Genomic DNA, 24,795 nt, shown 5'->3' with positions numbered 1-24,795 from the left:
ATAATAATAATAATTAAGTACCTTGTTCTTGATCCCAAATAAGATATTATTGGAAGCAAAGCAATGCTACTTGGTTTAATGAATGTTTACAAGGTTCTTTAGTAGATTTAAGGTATGAAGATTGAAATTACGGAAAGGTTCTGAGCATTCTAGATAAAAGGTCTCATTCCTGTAGTTTATTCCTTATTTTGAACTAAGAAACAGAATCATTTTGATGACAATCCTCTGTATAATGTTCCTTGTCATATCATCATTTTTGTATTTAAATATATTGTTCCTTACCTTGAGTCACATCATCAACTTTGTATTTGAAGTCCTCACTGCCACAAGTCCATGACATATCATCCAAAGAAAAAGACTGATTTGATCGCAGCATTATGACTTCAATAACAGATGACTTCAGCAGGGCAATCTGATCTTCTGCAATAAGGTCTCTGTTACAATAACAAAGGCAACAATTCCTGATCACTTTTTATTTATAAACATTTTGATTGTCTGCTGTTACTTGATGTTTCAATTAATTTACATCCTACAAAACTCAAAAATTAGGTTTCCTCCATACGGTAGGGTACTGTATATAGGTTCAGTGCGACAATATTTTGGTCTCATATTAAAGTGTTGCTGAGGAGCAAGTAATGTGTAACAAAACAAAAAAATGTTAATATTACAATACCAAATCTGAATTAAACTCGTTTTAAATAGACCACTGCTTGAATAAAAAGTATTTTTCATATAAGTTAAACAGTTCTTAAATAAACATACAAATAAGCATCAAGTATTATTTGTTGATAAATTCCAAAAAGCATAAAAAAAGAATCAGGAGAACTTGGCAAAATGCATGAATGAGCAACCTATGATTTAATGACTTAATACCAAAACAGCAAGTCCAGCACAATGTTTTCTATTTCTTTGATAGAAGATTTAGTTCCTATAGACTGGAACCAGCAAACAAATGAAAATGAATTTTTACTGTAAAACTAAAAAGTTGACATTTTTAAGTCAGAGTTTTGAGATTACAGGGTATATTTATTATTGCTCAGGCTTGATTACTTAGCTTGCTGCTAAATGGATTTTTAAACAGGTTTTTTATATTAATAAGTTCGCCAAGTTTATAGAAATTATTTATAGAAAACCTGAGTAAATTCAGAAACTCGCTCACACCTGGAGGCTTGAGCAATAATTAATATGCATCTTAAAGTCAAAAATGAGAATTTTAACTTTAAAGGGGACATTTTTCGGGCAGGCTTTTTGTTGCCATACAGAAAAAGATACACTTTTTTCACGATTTATTATGCAACAAAAATTTATTATGCAACAATTCTGAATGAAAAGATATGCCAGCTAAAAACCCTGTCAAGATCATGTAGAAGTCAATGGCAGATGTCCTTTTACAATTAGAAGATCTTTCTTTGTCTATGAAGATTCTCATTCATCCAGGTCATCATACACAGTATCTACCAGAATTAAGTCTAAAATACATGAAAAAGTAATGTGATCTACAGTATGCTGTCCAGTGTAGTAAAGGGTGCTCTGACTTATATATCGGGGAGACAAAACAACCTCTCTGTAAGAGAATGACTCAACATTTGAGGACAGTAACGTGCATATTTTGGACAGAGAGGACAGATGGTTTGAAAGAGGTGTGAAAGAGGCCATTTATGCCAGCCTGGAAAAACCATCCCTAAACAGAGGAGGGGGCTTGTGACAGCGCTTGTCAACAACATACAATGCCACTTTTCCATTTGTGCTTTTTCAGTTTGGATATGTTGATAAATCACTGCCATTTGTGGAAATAAGTTTTTCATGGTTTCAAACAAATCTGATCTGAAAAAAATTGAATTTTAGTAGATTATGGCCTATAAGTAATGGTTACCTGAACCCAGGTATCATCTTGGCAAATCCAATGACCTTCTGTATGCTGTAACTAACAAGGTCTGCAAGGTGAGGGAGCATGGACAGATCACCAGCTTTCCCATCCATAGAGGAATGTTCAAAGTGACCAAATAGTGAACCAGCAGAAAAAAATCCATGCTCGGAACAATCTGTTAAGAATAGATAATTGTAGACTTAGTCATACAGGCAGGGATAAAAACTATACACTGTACAAGTAAAGCACCTGTTAGCAAACATTAGGGAGTGGCTGCACACACTAAAAAAAACATTTTAAAAAAGTTGTATAAATAAATAAAAGTTTTGTGTTAAGTCAATCTGAATAATAGCAGAAATAGTTTGTGACCCTAATCCTTAAGCTTTCCATGCCTGGTGCATGTTCACTTGTCTGTTCAGCAGCTGTGCACAGCAGCAAAAGAGATCTCAGCTAGCTTGCTTCTTTCTTTCTTTCTTTTTTTCACAACTGTGCCTTGCAAAGCTGCAGTTTATACTCATAACTTACCAGAGAGGCTGATAAGCACAAGTGTCAGTCTAATACTGGCCATAAGCATTAAGATCCACTTGTTTATCTAGGTTGCCAAACAAGCAGAACTGGCTCCTTGACCATAGTGAGTGAGCCGCATCAACTTGCCAAATTTTTTGCAGTTAAGCAGCAGACTCAGGCTGAAGGGGCCATATCAACACCTTAAATCTGCCTGTGTGGCTGGTTTTTCTGCACCTTTGCCAATATAAGGACTTTGACAACAACATTAATAACAACTTAATAATAAATATAATAAATAATATCACTATTAAACCTCCTCATGAATGTTTAATTATCTTTTTTTTCAGTTCTATTTCCTCTATGATATTTTCTTGCCTCTACACCCCAAAACCCCAGGTAAAGAGAGATGGAAGGAATTCCAGGGTTAAAACAGGTTACCAAGTAGCTCAATGTGACATATGAAGTAACTTGCTCCAGTATAATCAAGGTTTTTTTACAGCACTGCTGGCGGCAATCAGAACATGGGGTTGGACCATAAGCGCATGTAAAGCAGAGGTCCCTAACCTTTTCTACCTATAAACTACAATGTACAAAGATTTGGGGAGCAACACATACATAAAAAAAAATCATGGTAGTACAAAATATGGGATGTGGCTAATGATTGGCTAATGATAGCCCCTATAGTGACTGGTAGCCTACAGGAGGCTCTGGTTGTCAGTACACCTGGTTTTTATGCATTTAAAATTTGCCTTTAAGCTAGCAATTCAAAAATAAGAACCTGTTTTGAGCAGCGGGAGCAAAATCCAACATGTTGCTCCTGAGCCACTGGTTGGGGATCGCTGCTGTAAAGCATGCACACAGTCAATACCTATAGTTCCTTGTCTTCAATTTTTAGGTCAAAGAGCTTGTCTGCACTGCGCCCTTAAAAACTTTTTAGTAATAAAATAAAAATAAATAACTCCCCAATAAAGTTCATGGGAATGTAATATCCTACACTTAACGCAGTGAACCATTTGTATCAAATTCCCACACTGAAGATCTGTTATGTATATCTGTAAGCATCACTAATGTATTGTTATTGGTACATCTCCTAATTGTACAGCACTTTAGATTAGGTTGGCTCTAAACAAAGGCAAGGGTGCTGTATTTATTAAAGCCAAAAATATGATGAATATGGTTCTTTTTATTATACTGTATATTTCTTGTTAGATATGGTTGATATCTATTAGCCCTGCTAATATTCAGTTTATCTCTGTTTGAATTAACCTGCAGATCTCAGACCAAACCAATTATTTACTCTGCACAGACAAATACAACCCAATGTAATTTGTTAAGCAATCAAAAGTACCTGGAGAAGAAGTAAAGACATCAGAATCTTCCGATGAGGAGCCTTGTGTGAGAATAGATGATGATCTAGTGATCCTTTTGCACACATTTTCCCTCACAGGTGGCTGCACAAGAGAAAAGTTATCATTAGGAAGCAGCAATAAAGGTCATGCTATAACCCTTCTATGTTACTAGGCTCAATTACAAAAATAGTAGAAAGCACAAAAATGGGCTCAAAGAGTCAAAGTGTTTTTTTGTGTGTGCCAGCAAATGCCCAGCAGTTTGCACCTTGTGTCCCAGAATCAAATGCTCTGTGCTTGGGCACTATGGGGCAATAACAGCCCTTTGTAAAAAAAAAGTACAAGATGGCTTTTCATGCACTACAAATGTAAAAATAAACAGGGGGAAATTATTATATTACATAGTCACACAGTTCTGTATTACAAAGAAATGTGATACTATTACTTTAAAAAAAAATGAACAAATTCCTTAACCTATCCTATAGGTAAAACCATACGCGATAGAATTCCAAAGTGCATAATAAGATGCTGAACCATTTACATAGTTTTATAAGGATACAACCTTTCTCTTGAGTATATTATGGTACCAGGAAAATAAAGATAAAAACAGGATCTAAAGATTTCAAATTGAAGTCCTTCTAAAATAATGCGGCTTATACCACATGAGGTAAAAAGAGATCAACATACCCTGAATTGACCAAAATCTGAATAAGTGGTGTCAAAGGTTTTCCTATGAGCATCGACAAGTACATCAATCATTTTCTGTTGCTCCTCTGACATTTTAGGTCTCATGGACTCTTTCAGTGCTTCCTCTTCTTTGCGCTTTGTTATCATCTCCCTTTTCCTTTGGACTTCTTCATCTGTCAGAATAACTAAAGGAACACAACAAGATCAGCCAGTTTAATACAAGTAACTTGACTTCTCAAGAGGTGTTTACCAACCACTATGATACAATAAGTATATTTTACAGAGCAGCCATACAATTTGGAGCCAAAGTAGCCATTTCAATTTTAGGACTCCTGTAATAATGTGGACATGTGGCGACACACGATCAGTTGCACCAAATATAAATTCAGTATACAACTTATCTATCCATAGAAATATGTCTGTCTTTAAACACACTCATAGTATGTCAGTCACTCCCTTGCATGCTACAACGTGACCATTTTGCCGTTACACTTAACTACTCATTAGGCAGTGTTGTGACATCATAAGTAGTGTAAATATTAAACCACCCTTTATTTCATAGTGATTTATGATCACTGTCAAACCTGTCTGTTTCCAGTATTTAAAAATAACCAGTAGCAACTAATCTGATATAAGGCGTTGGACAAGTTTTAATTGTTTAGACTTAAGAAAAGGTGCTGAAGGGGAGATGTAATTACTATTACTGTGTATATAGTAAAGAAACATACAGTAAAGCAGGGATCCCCACCTTTTATACCTATGAGCCACATTTAAATTGAAAAAGGGAAAAAGTGTAGGGGAGCAATACAAGCATGAAAAAGGTTCCTGGGGGTGACAATAAGAGCTATAATTGGCTACTTAATAGCCATTATGTGGACTGTTTGGCATTATACTTGGTTTTTAAGCAACCAAAACTTGCCTCCATACCAGAAATTTTAAAAGGACCACCTGCTTTTAGGCCACTGGGAGCAACATCCAAGGGGTTGGTGAGGAACATGTTGCTCTCAAGCCATTGACTGATCTAAAGGGCATCCTTTGATTAAAATAAAGGAGGTTTTATTGAAAGCATGAAGAGATTTTTTTTTTTTTTCTACAGTGAGAGCTCTCCCTGAATCAGTTGTACTAGCACATACATTATATAGTTTAAATGGGACCTGTCATCTACACATAAAAAGCTGTATTTGCAAACTAAACATTAAACCCAAACTCTTTTTTATTAAAACATTTATTCCTGTTTTAACTGCATTTAAAAATCTGAGCTGTCAGTCATATATTGCCTGTCCTACCTCTATGCCTGAGCCATACTAGATATATAGTATCTTGTAGTGATAAATCTAAAGCAGCTGGACTTTCCGAATGATCTAGAACAGTGCTGTCCAACTGGCGACCCCCCTCTGTGTGGCCCCCCACCTGTCTGGCTGCTTTGATAGTTTACTTTTGTGTAAGCTTTAAATGGTATCAGTACTGTGATTAACTGGCCCCCCTGCATGGTTCTCACCTCAGATTCAGGCTGTAATCAGGCTGTATTGTTTAAATATGTAATCCCCTGTGTTGTTCACACCTTTTAATCTCTGCATTGTTCACCCCCTGCAGTATTCACACCTCAGGCTCAGGCTGTAATCACCCATATTGTTCCCCTGTTCACACCTCAGGAGCAGTAGAAACCCACAACTAATCCCTGCACACTACAAAAAGAACATATACTGACATAGACATACTGAGGTGGTACTTCAATTAATTTTTTTTTTAATATATAGTTATTGTGCAGACTGTAGGAGCCGTGCCAGCATTGTGTCACTGTAGGCTGCCTGTGTGCTATACACACAGGCATCATAGGGCAAGCAGAGTATGGCACACACAGGCAGGGTAGGGAAGGCAGAGTATGGCACACACAGGCAGAGTATGGCACACACAGGCAGAGTATGGCACACACAGGAAGAGTATGGCACACACAGGCAGAGTATGGCACAAACCAGCCAAGAATGGCAAACACAGTGAAAGTATGGCACACGCAGGCAGGGTAGGGAAGGCAGAGTATGGCACACACAGGCCAAGTATGGCACAAACCAGCCAAGAATGGCAAACACAGGGAAAGTATGGCACACAGGCAGGGTAGGGAAGGCAGAGTATGGCACACACAGGCAGGGCAGGGAAGGCAGAGTATGGTACACACAGGCAGGGTAGGGAAGGCAGAGTATGGCACACACAGGCAGGGTAGGGCAGGCAGAGTATGGCAGGTTTTTGCTGTACTACAACCATTAATATGGGTATGGTCATGTGATAACATGGGTGTGGTTTCAAGTGGGTGTGGTTTCAAAAATGGGAGTGGTCAAAACTGGCTTCCATTATCGGCCCTCCACCACGTAGGTCGGAAAAATTGCGGCCCTCGGTACAACAGAAGTTGGACAGCACTGATCTAGAAAATGTCACCACTCAGTTGAGCGGCTTCTTCAGTTTAACTTAATATTAGGGAATTCCCCAGCATTAAAAGTCCTTTTTGACAGAAAGCTTTTTCACATATTGTGTAAAGTTGTGATTCCTAAAGGGGAACTATCATGAAATTTAAATGGAGGGCAACTCTGCAACTTATTGTCTTCACAATGGTACAGATTTTTTTAAAAAGTCATATTTAAAAATATGTTTTTACATAAACTTTTTATGCTCTGCGTTGAAATGTCATGATAGTTCCCCTTTAATGTAGATACCTTTTCCCTTTTTATCCTACCCTCGTGTTGTACTTATTTCAAAACTGTCTTTCCTCTTGCACTCTAGTAACCTTATAGATGTAGTAGAATATTCTAATTGTATCACCCCTCTCCCTAAGGTGCCAAGATTAAAGTCTACAAGCCATGTTAAATTATTTAGGACATGCCACATCTTTATTGCCTTTCTGTGACCAGTTTAATTTTGATGAGCCTCTGCTTGTTGCATTTGAAAATATTAATGCTGTGAATGGCAACACTGGAAATGTGCCACGGATGTTATCAATATAATACTTGATTACTAAACTAACTCCACCTGTCTATTAGCTCACATTATTAAGCATTTTTCATTTATTAAGATATTAAAGAACTACAAGAGGTTCAGTATTTTGTCACCATTTTAAAAGTTTCATGACTGTGCAGAACAGCTACAAACTCTTTGTGACTTATTTTGCACTCTTCCAATTATCATATACTGTCCTTCATTTTCTTTCACTTTCTGCATGTCATTGAACATAAAGGTGGTTTGTCGCTTTTGAGGGGCTTATTTACAAATCATGGGGCAAGATGCAAGGGCACAAAATAGGAGAAAACACCCTATGTACCATGCTCTGTAGGTTGCTGCCAAAGACGCAGTACTTTCCACACAAAATGGAGTGCAAATAGTTGTACCTTCCATTTGCAGCCCAGTATTTAGAAAGGAGGTGGTGGGCTGCATTTTGGCAACCCCTGGAATGTTTCCCAACTTGTTTGTTAGTTTTGTACTCTTGCTTCTGGGTAATGCTAAATTAAATTAAACCTACAGTATGATAAACAATTACTATTTATCCAATAATCGAGTGATACCCAACCAGTGGCTCGTGCGCAACATGTTGCTCATCAACCCCTTGGATGTTGTTCTCAGTGCCTCCAAACCACGTAGTTATTTTTGAATTCCTGACTTGGGGGCAAGTTTTGGTTGAATAAAAACAAGATTTGCTACCAAATAAACCCCCCTGTAAGCTGATAGTGTGCATAGAGGCTGCCTAATAGCCAATATTAGCCCTTATTTGGCACCTGAACTTTTATGATGCCCCAAGTCTTTCTACATTTGACTGTGGCTCACAAGTAAGAAAGGTTGGGGATCCCTGCATTAATCACTCAAGCCCCCTTTAATAAGTCATTGATCCAGAAAAAGGGGTGGAAGGGGCAATATTCCTTTCATCCACAGTACAATGGGAAATATCTGCCAGTGGTTAAAGGCATTCTTGACTTTCCTTTAGAAGAAAACTTTAGAAAAATGTTTGCTTTGCCAAAGTTCTTGACGAATATGAAACAGTTAATGCTTCCATATGTAATGGCATCTTTTCTTAAAGCCATTTAGCCTGCCATCAGAACCATTTGAAGTAGACAATTACCTAATTTTGTGCTCTTACATGAGAAAAAAAATATTTTCTAAAAGATAACCAATGCGTGTATGATAATCAGAACAAGACTATCAATATTCTAAGGGCTCTGGCACACGGGGAGATTAGTCGCCCGCGACAAATCTCCCTTGTCACGGGCGACTTATCTCCCCGAGTTGCCATGACCCGCCATCCCACCGGCGAACATGTAAGTCGCCGGCGGGATGGCACACGCGGCGGCGCGATTTCCCGAAATCGCCGAAAAAGACTTACATGTTCGCCGGTGGGATGGCGGGTCATGGCAACTCGGGGAGATTAGTCTTCCGCGAACATGGAGTTTTGTCGCGGGCGACTAATTTCCCCGTGTGCAAGAGCCCTAAGTGTCTAAAATGATCAATGCTACCTACTAATTCAGAAATGAGTTGACACCTTAAAAAAACTGCAGCACAGCTCAGATGATTAAAGGCTTTTTAGATAAGACTGTGAATATAAATGTCATTATTTGCTGGAGCTTGGAACACAAATTAGTACAGTTCATTTGAACGGATGTTTATAAAACTTTCTATGCTTGAGATGAGATAAGCAAAGGTGCACTGTGGTACAATGGAAAAACCATAACAATGTACAAATCAGCACGAACCATTAAACAAGCTATTATTACCAGGCAAAGTTCATGCAAATTTGGTGTTACACAATTAGCTGTGACCCCACTGACATCTCTGCACATCATTAAGACAGCATGTAAAGGAGCAGTCCAGAGTAAGGCTCTTCTACCTTCACTGGTAATTAAAGGACATGTAAACCCCCTACAAAAAAATGTAATCAGTGAACAGCCTTGAAATCTTTAAAAACCTGCAATTTCAATTGTTAAAAGGTTAATAGTAAGGCTGCAGCATCCCCTTAATAACCCCTCCTCCTCAGCCCCCTCCCTTAGGAACTGACTCTTGGCTTACTGAGCAAGCTCAGTTCTACTAAGCTAATGATGAGATGGAACTGCTTGCATGACTTTTTATCAAATAAGTTCTGCCTGTGTAAACCTGCATTCTTCATTGCATGAACTTTAAAGGATGTGACAGACGGGGAGATTAGTCGCCTCCTCTCAAGGCAACTTCCGCGACTTTGGCAAATCGCTGCGCCGCCTATGCCATCCCACCGGCGATTTACATTCTCGCCGTTGGGATGGCATTTTGGGGAGATTAGTTGCCTGTGACAAGGGAGATTTGCTGCGTGGCAACTAATCTCCCCTCGTCTGTCACAGCCCTAAACAGCACATGAGCTGTTTGCAGATGTAAATGTCCCTGAAGATGCGTGAGAGGGAAAATGGCCACCAGGTGAATCTGCCATTTGTTTTAGGAAAATGTTGAAGTGCTGGTGAACAGAGGGGATATATGTAATACAAATGGTGTGGTAAGGGAGATGTGCCCAACTTATATACAATGTAGGGTTTACATGTCCTTTAAATATTGAAACATCTGTGGTCATGGGCGTCCACAGAAGGGGGCAAGAGGGGGCACTTGCCCCCCCCTGGAAAAGTAGCAAAAAAAACAAAAACCTTACTCCGTTTCTGCAGTCCCCTCAAGCCCGTTTTTGCTGTGCTCCGATTGGATCTTTCTTCTTGTGGATTCTCCAATCAGAGCACAGCTTCCTTGACAGACAGTAAAATTGACCAATCAGAGCACACATGCACACAGGGATCGGGAGATTTTGCAAACTGGAAACAGAAATAAAGACTGAAAAGAAGAATCTGCCCCTGTAACTTTACCTAAGAACCAACTCTCAACTTTTGCTGCAGTTTTCATCCCACAGGTACTATACCCAGGCACTATACCCAGGCACTATACCCAGGCACTATACCCAGGTACTATACCCAGGCACTATACCCAGGCACTATACCCAGGCACTATACACAGGTACTATACCCAGGCACTATACCCAGGCACTATACCCAGGCACTATACCCAGGTACTATACCCAGGCACTATACCCAGGCACTATACCCAGGCACTATACCCAGGTACTATACCCAGGCACTATACCCAGGTACTATACAGTTCTAAAGAATCACTAGCTGACATTAAATTGTTTTTTGCCTGACCTGACATCTATAATAATTTATAATCTATCCCCTACCCTAACACATGGAGGGTAAGTTAACTCTTTCCCTCTGAAAAAGCTCATTGTGTGTTTATATATGTGTTGTTGTTTTTTGCACTTACTATTTTTTTTTTTTTTTGTCATTGTTTTGTTCATTTATAGTAAGTTACAGTGGGGCCAATGTTGTGTATCAGTGCCAGTGTTATAGTGCCAGGGCCTGAATATCTGCCATCTGTACCCACTGCTCCTCACTGTATATAATGTGCTGGGTTTGTAAATACGGACTGCGTCTCACTGTATATAATGTGCTGGGTTTGTAAATACGGACTGCTCCTCACTGTATATAATGTGCTGGGTTTGTAAATACGGACTGCGTCTCACTGTATATAATGGGGAGTCAGTAACCACTGCCTTTCTTGCTATAAAACTAACATAAACACATCTAAAGGGGTGGTTCACTTTTAAGTTAACCTTTAGTATGTTATAAAATGGCCTATTCCTAGCAACTTTGCAATTGGTCTTCCTAATTAATTTTTTTGAATAATTTGCCTTTCTCTTCTGCCTCTATACAGATTTCAAATGGGGGCCAAAAAATATTGCTCTGTGAGGCTACAATTTTATTATTATTATAATTTTGTATTACTTATTTTTCCAAGTAGGCCCCTTAACTATTCATATTCCCATCTCTTGTTTAAATCACTACCTGGTTGCTAGGGTAAATAAGACCCTAGCAACCAGATAGCTGCTGAAATACCAAATGGAGAGCTGCTGAACAAAAAGCTAAATAACTGAAAAACCATTAAAAATAAAAGTGAATTCGAATGCGAACTACCCCTTTAAGCTAACTGATCACAAACACAAATGTTTGCAGATCCCCTAACAGAAGTGCGCGTATGAATACTTTTACTACTAATACTAAACATTTTAGGGTAAAAAAAAAAAGCACCTGCACTTTTGTACAGTATCCCTGGAAGTCAGTGGGAACGGCAAGAGGTAGTTGGGAGGTTAACTTTTTACGTCAGCAGCGAATCCACTAAGTGTCACATTAGCTGTAGGTCAGTCTGTGTATGGGCCATATTTAGCCTCCCCTAGTATCATCCTGCAAAAAAAAAAAATATATATATATATTTATATATATTTATATATATATATATATATTTATCTGTTGCAGGATGATGCTAGCTTACTTGCCCCCCCTTGGAAAATTTTCTGCGGACGCCCATGTCTGTGGTACAAACTTTGGATAAAAACAAAAATGATGCAGAATGAGAGGGACATAGGGTAACTACACTGCCAAAACTACAAATCATTGTTTTCCCAAAACTTGAGAACCACTAGGCATGTGTACATGAATTTACTCAAAGCCAGTTTTTATAAAGAGAGATTGTTATTTTGTTGAGATTCAGCTATGATCTGAGTGCCAATTTGTTTATGTGCACTCCAGTTGAATGTGACCCACAGCCCTGCAAAATGAACATGCAAACTTAATGACAGCTTAATGACAACCTTATCTGTTTGATCTTTATAATATTACAAGTCATTAAAATGCACTTATATTTTTATATTCCACTTTGAAGGTCAAACTGTCTGCGAGTTCATCTCTATGTGAGGTCTGATTAAATATTTGCTTCCTCTAGAATTAGTCCCCAGACTGATGTCATATAACTATATGTTATTTCTTTTCTAAGCTATATGCACTAGTCTTTTAGATGATATCTCAAAATACTCAAGTCCCATCATTTTCTATGTAACACATCAATTGCTGTTTCCTTAATTATTTTAAAAACTGCAGTGAGAGTAAAGCATAAACCCCGGTTTTTAAAACTTGTAAACACAGGATCTCATCTACAATGTTTCTCCAAGAACTTATATCATTTTTGTATCTGGTTTCAGGAATTAATTGGTCATTCTTAGTGCACAAACAAAAAAAATGTTGTATCCCATTCTGTCTGTCTGACATTTAAAACACATATGACACTTCCTATATGACTCCAAAAAGCTTTTCTTTTCCTGACCAGAAACATAATAAACAAAAGCAAGCACACAATCTGCTTTTATACAAACACTCAAATGTAAAGCAGGTACCTAAGCAGGTGTGTTATAGGTTATAGCTTTAAGCTTTCTGTATGATGTGATTATAATTTCTTTTAATACCACGTATATATAGTCTCTGGTGGCCTATATATATATATTACCAAATCTTCCAATTGTTATAGAAACAACCCATTTGCCTGTTTATTAAATGTATTTTTTTGCCACATTTCCTTTATGTTTTGGTGCAGTTAATCAAAGACCCCAGAGGCTAGTAGCCATGTAAGGGTGTACATTTACATCCACAAGCAAAGTTGCGGTCCCCTCAGTCAGTAGCACATAAAGGTACTTGCATCAAATTGCACTCCTTGCTCCTCCTTATATTTGCATTTAACACCACTCATTCCTTCCTGCCCTTCGTTCAGAATCTGGCACTGCTGAGCCTATTGGAGCAGGGGGACTTTTGGTGCAACTCTACTGCAGCGATTGACACAGGGCAGTAAAGGAACTAGCAAGGTGGTGGTAACTCCAGGGTTCCCTCAGCGCCCAGCGTAAATCCAAGCAATTAAGCTGGGCAAATACATGGCAATATCACACAAAATTGCACTTTGCTCACTGAACTTACAGATGTAAATAAGCCCTGTATCACTAAGTACTGTGTACAATTTTCTTTTGGTTTTTTTTTGCTACATCCCGATTAAGTATAAAGCACTGAAAAAGCTCCATATAATTCCATTATTAATTAGTAATTTAGCAAGCAGTAAAACCAGTAACCTATTTCCCCTCTATAACTTTCTTTGGAGAAATCTGTGACTTTTCCAGTTTAAACAACCTTACCACCCTCTGTCCCAAGACATAATAAAAGCAAAGCCCAATAATTTAAAGGTTTAACATAACTTCCTCCCCCTTAGAAGTAGATGACTTTAAATGTTATGAGGAGTTAATTTCCATTAATTACAGAGTATAAAGACTGGATACTTGATAACTAAAAGCTTTATTTTCAGCTTCAGATTAATAATTGACCAATGGTAATGTCCACAACCATTACTGACAGATGGTAAATGTTACCAGTTAATTCCAGAGCCAGTCTATTTATAAGTAAACCAAAGTATTATTTTTGAAGAACTGATATTTAGCTGTTCAGTTGCTTTCCATTTGAAGGTAGTTGCAGTAATGCTAGGCAGGCTTACATTCATTCAGTACTTACAAACATTTGTTTTACAGAGAGACTGAACTAACCCTTTGGCTCTGAAACTGGCTGCAAACAGAGTGACTAAGTAGACCAGTGTCTCTTTTTTGGCTGCCCTGAAATATCATTACTCTGGAAGTGTTATCTGATCAGATAGCTCTCAAAAGCATCATTACAGTCAAAAAGGAAGCCACCGGTGCCTTATCTACCTTAGAATCACTGTGATCATCACCATCATCTAGTGGCTCCACTTTGGAATAAACAGATGCATTCAGTGGGCCACAGTATTAGATCAAAACAGAAAGATCCTATGTTGCCAGATTTAAGATAAGAAGGATTAGTTGTGTTGCAAGGGCATTAGTCATGGGTCCTATTTTGAGGACTAAAAGTCTCCACAGTATTATACTAGGCAGATTCAAGCTGTGCAAGGCCACTGAACATGCCAGCAGAACACGGGCAATACATTTACTAAGATCTGCCTATATAGCTGCAACTTCTTCCACAGAAACTTTTATATGTGGGCTTACATTCCCTCCTCAATTGTAGAAAGATGTACTTGTTCATGCTCCACCATTTTTTATGCAGTAATGATTAAGTTTGTTTCCAAAAAGGCACACAGTAGAACAAAAGTGTTAACTCGGTTTTGTTAAACAGAAAATAGCCACTAACATAATTTCTCTATAAATGTCATGTGTACCAAGTAGGGATGCACCAAATCCAGGATTTGGTTAATGATTCGGTCAAGATTCTGACTTTTTTTAGCAGAATTCAGATTTGGACTAATCCATGCTCCTGGCTGAACTAAATCCTTAAAATCACCTGGCTTTTTGTCACATAAACACAGAAGTTTTTTTTACATGAGCTGTGTGCAGGGCCGGAACTAGGGGTAGGCAGAAGAGGCAGCTGCCTAGGGCGCAATGATTGAGGGGCGCCAGGCAGGAGCCTCTCCTGCCTACCCCTAGTGCTACTTTGTCAGTGCCTCCGCCGCTTAACATTAGCGGCGGAGGCAATGACCGATCCAATCGCACCGCCCCCCTGCCCCTCCTCCTGTGCTTTGGCGCGCATGCGCCATTCGGGGGGGCGGGGAGGTGGGCGGAGTTGGCCGACCGGGTTGCCTAGGGCGCACAGTCGGCTTGGCCCGCCCCTGGCTGTGTGCACGGTTCTCTTTGGCCTTTCCTTTTCCTAATTTACATATGCTAATTCGGATTCGGTTTGGTATTTGGCTGAATCTCTCACAAAGGATTCGGTGTTCGGCCGAATCCCAAAATAGTGGATCCTCTGCTTCCCTACTACCAAGTTTAGGCTCATAAACACTTAATTATGAAGAGGTATGTGTCACTGTAAGCCTGTTATAGAAAATATTTTTTTTTTCAGTTAGCAAATGTATGTTTAAAGAAGTAGCCACCTTTGCAAGTCTTCACTATTGCATCAATGTACATCCTGCTTTCCTTGCACCCTCCCCTTCATCCTACCTTTGGTGTACCTCCTCACTTTATGTTTCCAACTTTCTCCTAATCTTCTTATCTCTCACCTTCACTTATTACCATTAACATAAGAGTTGATTTTTTCCACATTCTGAGTTGACAGCATTAAATGAATATGATCTATTTGCATTCATTAACTTACACTCCTTCATCATGCCAATATCCACGCAACGCTTCAGCCGGCAGGATTGGCAGTGTCGCCTGTTATCTTTAGTTATCCTGCAGTCACCATTAAATGGGCACGTGAACACAGCCTTTCTTTTCATGCTTCTCCTGATGGAAACAATATAAATAAACATGTATATCAGCAAAACAAATACAGCTAAAGAAGTAAAAAACATGAATTCCCTGTAATGGTCAAGTCATAGCCCTGATCTCAAACCAATTAAGAATTTGTGGCACTAAAAAATCTGGAGAAAACCTGTTTGAATAATATGCAAAAATGACAGTATGATACAGTATATTTCCAATGTCTCAGTAAAATAACATTTTAAGTATTAAAGTGAGACATACAGCCCAGGGTCTGATCAGCACAAGTCCTTTTAAGCTGCTGCTGCTTAATATGCAAACTGACTAGTACCTTAAAGACCAAAATGGCACAGCGCAAGTATAAAAAAGTACAGGTATAGGATTCCTTATCCAGAAAGCTCTAAATTACTGGAAGCCTATATCCCATAGACTCCATTTTAATCAAGTAATTCTTATTTTTAAAAACTATTTCCTATTTCTCTGTAATAATAAAACAGTACCTTGTACTTGACGGTAACTAAGATGTATGAATTCACACTGGAGGCAAAACAATCCTATTGGGTTTAAATGATTTTTAGACTTGAGGTACGGAAAAACTTCATTATTGGAAAACCACAGGTTCCAAAAATTCTGAATAATATATCCCTTACCTGTACAAAAGTATTTGATTTAATGTAGTTATCTTAGGTCTTTATGCCTTTAGCCACTTAATCATGATTAGTTATGCCGCTTAGCACAAAAAGCACAAGGCATTTTGTGGATATTTTACACTGTGGCCTTTTCGTTCAAATAGTTTTTTCTACACCAGTTCCTGTAAGTTCTTTAAAGTGTTCCACTCCCCATACCTATAGGTTGGGGGCTTGGTACATGAACCTGGTAAGTTGTTGTACTCATCTTCTATATATTTTGTATACAATGCCGGCATGCTGGAGATGTATAATGAAGCAGTAATGAATGAATCAGATAAGTAAGCGTAGGACTGGCCAGACTGGGAATGATGACGTAGTTATCCAGCTTGAATATATTGCAATATATCGACAAACAATCCCTGTTTTGTTTAAGGGGGCGGGCACTTTTACCTAATGCAAAAAATGTCTTAATGTCCTATACATACTAATAATGGGTGAGTGCAGAGGTCCTCTGCATTCAGCCATTATTAGGTCCTGTTTAGGTTCACCGAAAAATGTGCGAATCTTTCAAAAGATTTGCGAAACGGCGCAAAATTCACGCAACAGAGAAAATGTTGCGCGTCTGAAAAAAATTGTCGCCTGCGGCTATTCTTTTGTAGCACGACTATTTTTTTTTGATGAGCGACTACTCTTTTTTGACGAGCGACTATTCTTTTGACATGGCCGACAATTTTTGGATCAACATATTTTTCCCCTGTGAATTTTTTCATCCGTTTCGCAAAATAATCCGCCAATGGCAAAAAGTGGAAATTCGCCACAAATCCATGCCTGCCGAAACATTTCGCCCATCACTACAGAGGACCTCTGGTTTTTGTCTGTATGAATTTTGTGGTCACAGCCTCATTGTAACCCCGTTTAATGTTTTAACATTTACTGTTGACCACAACTTCAGCTCCATGTTGTAGTTTCCAACCTTTTTACCCACGCTACAGTCAGGTAACCCCACTAGTAGCCAATAAAAAAGGCAACCATTTGGGGGTTTTAACCTTGAAATTAAGCAAGCTGTAAGCAAAACTCAGTCCCTGTGAAAAATGTTTAATAAAGCAGTAAAGATCTTAATGAATCAAATAAAATTGAGTGTTCTACTGCCCAGATCAGGGATGACTTTGACGTAGTTGGCCAGCTTGAATATATTTCAGTGCATAGCCAAATAATAGTTACATAGTTACATAGGGTTGAAAAAAGACCTGTGTCCATCAAGTTCAACCCATCCAAGTAAACCCAGCACACCTAACCCACACCTACCAATCTATACACTCACATACATAAACTATAAATACAACCACTAGTACTAACTGTAGATATTAGTATCACAATAGCCTTGGATATTCTGATTGATCAAGAACTCATCCAGGCCCCTCTTAAAGGCATTAACAGAATCTGCCATTACCACATCACTAGGAAGGGCATATGGCAATAATGAATGTTTTGCTGAAAGGGAAAAGCACAGAATATCTTAATGTCCTATATATATTGATAATGGGTGAGTGGAGTTGTTTTTGTTCATGCTTGAAATATTTCAAGTCCTGGTGTTTGGGCTTGGTTCTTAAATGATTCCTTCTGTCTTCATATATCCAGAGTGTGGGAGTAGTGGGACAAACTGGACAGATAATTATGGATTGTGGAAGAAGTTCAATCACTTCTACATATACAGAGAAACATAACAGGGGAACAGAAAAGCAAATATTCCTAAAGTATACACCTATACAAGATAAAGTATCACTCAACAGCAAATGGAGCTCCCACACACTATTGTCTTAGAAATGAAACACAATATACACAGCAGTAAATGTCCATCTTTCAGCATATACCCTTCAATGCTGAAAGATAAAATACGTTTGTTAAATATGTGCAAGGATATATGGAAAGACAAATAATGGAATTACTAAAGGGAAAAATCAGTTACATAGAGGAAAGGAGTAATAGGGAAGCAATGAAAATTAAAGTTGAGTATTTAAAGGGGACCTGTCACCAACATATAACAAGCTGTATAAAAAAAATCCTTGGCAAATTAAACATGAAACCTAAATTTAAACTTTTTTTTAATTAAAACATCCATACCTGTTAGAAATGTATTTTAAATTCTGAGTTGTCAATCATGTATTGCCTGCCCTGCCTCTATGCCTCAGGCAATTACTTTCACTTTCCATTCAGTTCCTAGATCTCATTGCATTTATGTATCTTGTACATGGACATCAGATTGTGGAGCATAAACAAGATTTTGGGATGATGCAAAGCTTGTCTTAATAACAGTGTTCACAAAATGGCAGCCGTATGCTTGCTTGCAAGACTAAGGGAAACAAGATTAATATAATTTATGTAGTGTAAGTAAAGTTTATTTTGCTCAACTAATGTGATAAAAAAAGATTCAGAATTATTTCTTAAGGTGACAGGTCCCCTATAAAGTGTTCCCCTCACAAATATTAATGCTGACTTTAGTCAGCTGTTTAAAATGTTTGTTATTGCCAAACTATTTCTTGATAGTAAAATGAAATATCTTAACAGAGTAAAGAATAAAAATAGTATAAAAAGTAAACAGGAAAGTTGCAACCACACAACAACAGAGTACAGTGCCAGGCTGGTGCGGTACTATTTCTGTACACAAGAGATAAAGGAATGTCTTTGCCATCTGTCTGCAGGGAAAACAAGTTCAACCCAAAATGGGGACAAGGGTTGGCTAGGCAATTGCTAGTTCCACATGATCATCTCCAAAAGTTTCAGCCAGATTCAAAATAGCTACTTGTGTGTTTGTAGAGGAGTCACCGCAACGCTAAGGAGAACTATTGGCTGATGGAAGCACATGCTATCATAATTTCTCTGGCATTGCATTGGAACATTCCTGTGGAGCCACAGAGCTCTTAATCACTAGTGTGAAAGTGTATATTAGAGCTTTTGGCATTTGTGACAGAATCTAGGGAACTAAGGGCAATAAATAAGAGAAGCAACAATTCACAGTATAGGCTTTTGAATTACTTTGTGTGCTGGCCATACATGCAGCAGACAAATGTAATGTTGATCCCTATGTAGTTGTAAGGGATACTACAGTATACTGTATATTACACAATTCAGCAATTGGCAGCAATGGACGTCTCCAACACTGGCCACAGTGCAGTCTTTATCAATAGTCCACCCCTGGCTACCAGAAACTTACCGACTGCTGCTTCTACAAATTTATTGTTCTTGTTACATTTTATTACATGTTTTTTATGCAAGCACTCTCATATTCATATTCCTGTCTCTCTTTCAAACCACTGCCTGATTGCTAGGGTAAATAGGAACCTAGCAACCAAATAGCTGCTGAAATACCAAACTGGAGAGCTGCTGAATAAAAAGCTAAATAACTGAAAAAATAAAAATGAAAATCATTGGGAAATTGTCTCAGAATATCAATGTCTATGTCATACTAAAAGGTAATTTAAAAATTAACTAAGCCTTTAATCCTGATGATATTTCTATATGCATTTTTTTCCAATGCCTCTTTGCACTTCTGCAAATCCTCCTCCCTTTCTGCTTTATCTCTCTATAATGTCTCCCTTGCCATCTGCACCTGCCACCGCATGTTACTATTGCTAGTGGAATAAACACTATTTATAAATGGGATACTTAAATACACCATATTTGAACAGAGGTATATCATTAGAATAAGCTAGCAGGAGCTAGCATCCATCAATAAACTGTGGAACTAATCTACAATCGGTGTACCAAATTGCACAAGAGTAGTTTACGGAAGTAAACTTTTAGCATTTGGTTTTAACAGTCTACTGTTAGAAAATACAGTCAAAATAAAAAATAAAATAAAATACTTGTTTGCTTCTGGCAACTGCCTTTGTGTAACTATATAAATCAGTCCTTGTGTGTGTTATATACCTTGTACCAAACCGGATACATCTGATTTTTACAGCTGCATGAATGGCAAGTTAACATGATTTTAATGAAAGTTTGGGCCTATATCAACCTGTTGACCTAAGTCCAGTCTAAGGGGACCATTTGTATTTCTTTTTTTTCTTTTAAGATTTGTTTTTTGTTTTAGTTAAAACTCAACTTTTTTCACAATTTGTTATGAAACAAAACCTCGAAAAACACAAATGACAAAAAACACCATCTAAAAGCTGTTGAGGTCATGTAGAAGTCAATGGGAGTTGTACTAATTTTGTCCTAAATTTGTGGTTTTCATGTTCTTTTAGTTTTCGTAATTAATTTGTGCTTTTTCAATTGGGTTCTTTTAATAAATGACTAGATGTTTTTGTTTTTATTGGAAATAAGTTTAATTGTGGTTTCAAAAACCTGTAAAACTACAAAATCACAGCGTTGATAAATCTGCCCATAAGTTGTAGATTAGAAAATTAAATTAGGACAATGGGTTATTGGGGGTTGTTGTAGGCAACATAAAACAAAATAATGCCTTGTCTTCTGTAAGACCAGCCAATGAAACTGAGTATTAAAAATAACCCACAGGGGAAAATAAACTGAAATGTAGACCTATATCAATTTGCTGTGTTTTTAGTGCAATAAATTCCACTATTAAATAATTCTGAAAATGAATTTAAACCAATTAACTGTTTACTGGGAAGCAATGTAGCTTTAACTCATGCAGATGGAGGCATTTTCCAATGGTTATAGTTAACAATGAAAGCTATGTTTAGCACATCTGTAAATATTGGAAACACAGCACAAGGAAAGCAAATGGAACATGGCTCCAATGATGATTCCTACTCATTAATTTTCTTATTTCCTGTTTTCCACCCATATAATTACCCATCAATTTAGAAATCACAATTAAGCAACTAAAAAATAATGCTGTACCTTCTACTCTCTATAATCTATGCTTTTAAAGCACATATGAACAGGGTTTAGAAATGAAAAATAACACACTTGAGATTCTTTCTTCAGTGAAACCACTGAGCTCCATTCACTGCCAGAAGAGTCAGAAAAGCATTACTTCTTATAGTGTATACACTTGCGTTTCTTCCACTTGACAGTGTTCCGTGCAATGAAATTATGACATTGAAAGCATCAGGAGAAATAGACACTTTTTCATCCCTTCCCTTTCCTTGAAGTTCTTTTTTTTGTCTCGAAACTTTAGAGATTTTTCTGGGTTTTGTTCCTGAAAATCATGACTTTTTCGAATTGTCACAGCAATGATTTGATAGTCAGAATTTTTTCATGACAATTCTAAAAAGTTGAGTTTTTTCTTTTTCCTTAGTAGATATCAGACAATGGGGAAAACGAATTTAGTCGAATTTGAAAATAAAAAAAAGAGAAAGTATTGAGTTTTAGTAAATCTGCCCCTTAGAGTTGCTTATTAAAGGGTCAGCATAATTTGTTTTTAAAGATGATATCTGTTTGTCCAGCACCATTGAAATATTTTTTAGAGCCCCAGCCCTATTATAAAAGAGTTTTTCTTGTATAGGGATTGAATGACTTTTGACCTGCTTACAATTTCTCCACTTACGTACTCAAACCATTGTATTCTACCCAGTATATATGTTATTTGCTATGCAAATATTGGCCCTACTGAGATACGCATGGCAATCCCCATGGCTACACTGCAGCTTAATTATAAACTATATAAAAACTATATTACAGCTTCTAAAACAAACACACAGTTTTTCCCAGTTTAAAAAACAGGACATCATATTTAAACACATAAAAATAACTTTTTATTTTCACGTGTTACTGGCCATTTCATGCTTTAACAGGGATAATAAGTGCTCGCATCTCGTCCTTTTATGTTAAAGGATAACAAAAGCTTAACAAAGTAGTAGGCTAGAAATATTGCACACTATGCTTTAAGAGTCTGTACCAGCCCAATACAACCCCAGGCCTTTAGGAGGGAAGATCTGTGCCTCCAAAGATGCCCCAGTAGCCCCACATCTTCTTTTCTGCTGATTCCCTGCACAGCTCTGTGCTGCTGTCACTTACTGAGCTTAGGGACCCACTCACAATATACTGTATATATAGATTTAAAAGTTGAAATACAAGGCTAATTACTAATTAAATCAGATTATCAGTATATGGCAGCTCAGAAACCCATGCAGTTTGCATCAGAATTTAATAATCAGCCCTGTAGCATCAAATTCTATGATAGGCAAGCAGGCCCGGATTTGTGGCGAGGCCACAAAGGCCTGGGCCTAGGGCGGCAGGCAAATTTAAAAATTTTGCTTCCATATGTGAGTAATCAGGACCTCTCCTCACTGCTCCGTATGGGTGTACGAACGCTCCCACGCCGGCGTGCGGGGGGGGGGGGGGGAAAGGGGGTGCCGAATGGGGGCGGCCTCTGGGCACCCCCAGTAGAAATCCAGTGCTGCAGGCAAACCTCATTTTCTACTTCATGACAAGCCTAAAGCTTAGTTTCTTAGAGCACAGTAAGCAAGTGAAATACTATAATATAAATTCTGAAACTTTAGTTTGATGCAGTAAGTTCAGTGTATAAAATAAGGCATTTCTACCCATATTGGTTTTTAGAGTTTAGTTCTTCTTTAATAGTGTAATTGTGATGCTCAAATAAGCATCTTTTAAACTAGAAGCACATATGTCAGTATGCAATATTTGGGCGGTAATTTTCATTCCATTTGAAGAAGCTTTTGAGTACTGAAGGCATTCAAATCTAGACTGATACAAAAAATCTACGCCCACTGCATCATTACGAGGCACATCCCATTTTTAATACTGTAAAATTTTGACATGTCCCATTGGGGAAAAGGTTGTTAAGAAATAATACACATAATAAATTGGGAATTCTAGCCTTTCTGCATTGTCTGGGGCCCCATGTTCTATTACTACCGTAGCCAGTAGGGGGGGTACATTGTACCTTGTATATTACAATACTAAAGAAAACAATAGCACTACATAAATGTCCTTCTTTTCTAGCTTACCTGAAAAATCCTTTGCAGCCCTCACAAGTCATGGCATTGAAGTGGAAACCAGTAGCTTTGTCCCCACAGACTCCACATATGCGAGGGACATTTTTATCAAACTCCATGTCAGTATCAGAGATAGACGTTGTGGCCATGAATTCCATAACTGAAATAAAAACAGAGAACAACAAAAAAAAAGTTACATTATGTTTCTAATGCAAAATGTACCTGCCACGTCAAAGGCATAATCGCACATATCTGATTAATGCTTTGTTCTATGCCAGCTAAACCTTCCAGTGTGTATCAGCCATTGTCTCATAGCTGTGTTCAAAGTTGCCATTATGTTAAGTGTGCTTGTGCCCAGGCCCAGATTTGTGGAAAGGCCACAAAGGCCCGGGCCTAGGGCGGCACAAGTTTAGGGGCGGCATGCTGCCCCGCCGCAACAGAATTTTTAAATTTGGCTCCCATACGGAGCAGTCGGGACCTCTCCCCACTGCTCCGTATGGGAGTTTAAATGTGCATTGGGAACGCATGATCGCGCATGCGCACTCGGGAGAGAGGGCGCCGCGCGATTGCGCATGCGCACTCGCAGGGGCGGCAGCGGCCTCGGGGTGCCCAGAAGTTAAATCCGGCCCTGCTTGTGCCCAGGACAAGAAGCTATTGCCAGAGATTAATAGAGAAATAGCCAGAATAACTTTTTAGTTTTTTAGTGTAAATGATAACCAAAGGCTGAAAAGTTAAAGACAAAAATAAGTTTTCCTAATAGTATAAAATATTCATATTTTACTCTGATGGTGCTTTAAAATAAAAGGAAACTGTGTAGATCACTGTTACAGGCTACAATACATTAAGCAAAATGAGAGAATGTGATTAAATTGCAGTAATCTCCCTTTTGTTATTTTGAACAGAATGTGTAAATATGTAATATGTAGACATATTCTGCAGCTACTGTAGAGTTGTATATATACAGATTACATACAAATGCTGACCTATGTAAGAGGTAAAGAAGACCCTGCTCATTAAAGCTTACAATCTAAAACAAGGTTGTGGTATGAGACTTAAAACGGTTGGTCACCTGTAAATTACATTTTAGTATGCTGTGGAGAGTGCTGTTCTAAAACAATTTGCAATTTGCCTACATTTCTTATATTTTTATCATTTGTGGTTTGAATTATTTAGCTTTCAGTTCAGCAACTTTCAATTTTGGAAATTTGGCAGTTATGTGGTTGCTAGGGTCCAATTTAAAGGAAGTAGATATCAGAATAGCACTCAATAGTAGTGAAGTCTGGCTTGGGACTCCTCCAGATACATGGGAGCTGAAGAAACAATAGGTTAGCTGAAAGCAGTTCTAATGTGTAGCACTGGCTCCTTCTGAAAGCTCAGACTCAGGCACAATGCACTGAGATGGCGCCTACACACCAATATTACAACTAAAAAAAAATATGTTGATTCAAGTGTAGGGGTTTGCTAAAATGGGCCCCTCAGAATGTATACCCCTAGGATAGGTCCCTGGGAGGGTAATGGTTAAGGTACAATGGGTATAGCCTGGTATATCTATAGTTAATGGGGAGTATCCCCGCAGTTCGGGTTATGGCCACAGGGTGGTGCATAGGCCCATATAAGGGAAACAGCCATGTGCTGGGAGCCATCTTAAGTTGGGAGCCTCTAGAGAGAGGAGCTCTCCTGTGAGTAGATAGTAGTTTCCCTG

At 38.2% G+C, this 24,795-nt stretch overlaps 1 protein-coding gene across 1 annotated transcript in view; it reads right to left on the bottom strand.

Moving 5' to 3' along the window:
* vdr (vitamin D receptor) overlaps positions 1-24,795 on the bottom strand; it is a 76,511-nt gene that overhangs the window by 2,305 nt on the left and 49,411 nt on the right. The window contains exons 2-7 of the mRNA XM_002935657.5: positions 23,106-23,253; positions 15,435-15,565; positions 4,408-4,592; positions 3,723-3,825; positions 1,874-2,042; positions 283-434 (exon numbers count right to left, since the gene is read on the bottom strand). Coding sequence (XP_002935703.1) covers positions 283-434; positions 1,874-2,042; positions 3,723-3,825; positions 4,408-4,592; positions 15,435-15,565; positions 23,106-23,251 — 886 coding nt within the window. The 5' untranslated portion in view covers positions 23,252-23,253. The remainder of the gene's footprint in view (positions 1-282; positions 435-1,873; positions 2,043-3,722; positions 3,826-4,407; positions 4,593-15,434; positions 15,566-23,105; positions 23,254-24,795) is intronic.

This window comes from Xenopus tropicalis, chromosome 2 (genome assembly GCF_000004195.4).
Source record: "Xenopus tropicalis strain Nigerian chromosome 2, UCB_Xtro_10.0, whole genome shotgun sequence".
Lineage (NCBI taxonomy): Eukaryota > Metazoa > Chordata > Amphibia > Anura > Pipidae > Xenopus > Xenopus tropicalis.
This window is presented reverse-complemented; position numbering and strand designations above follow the sequence as displayed.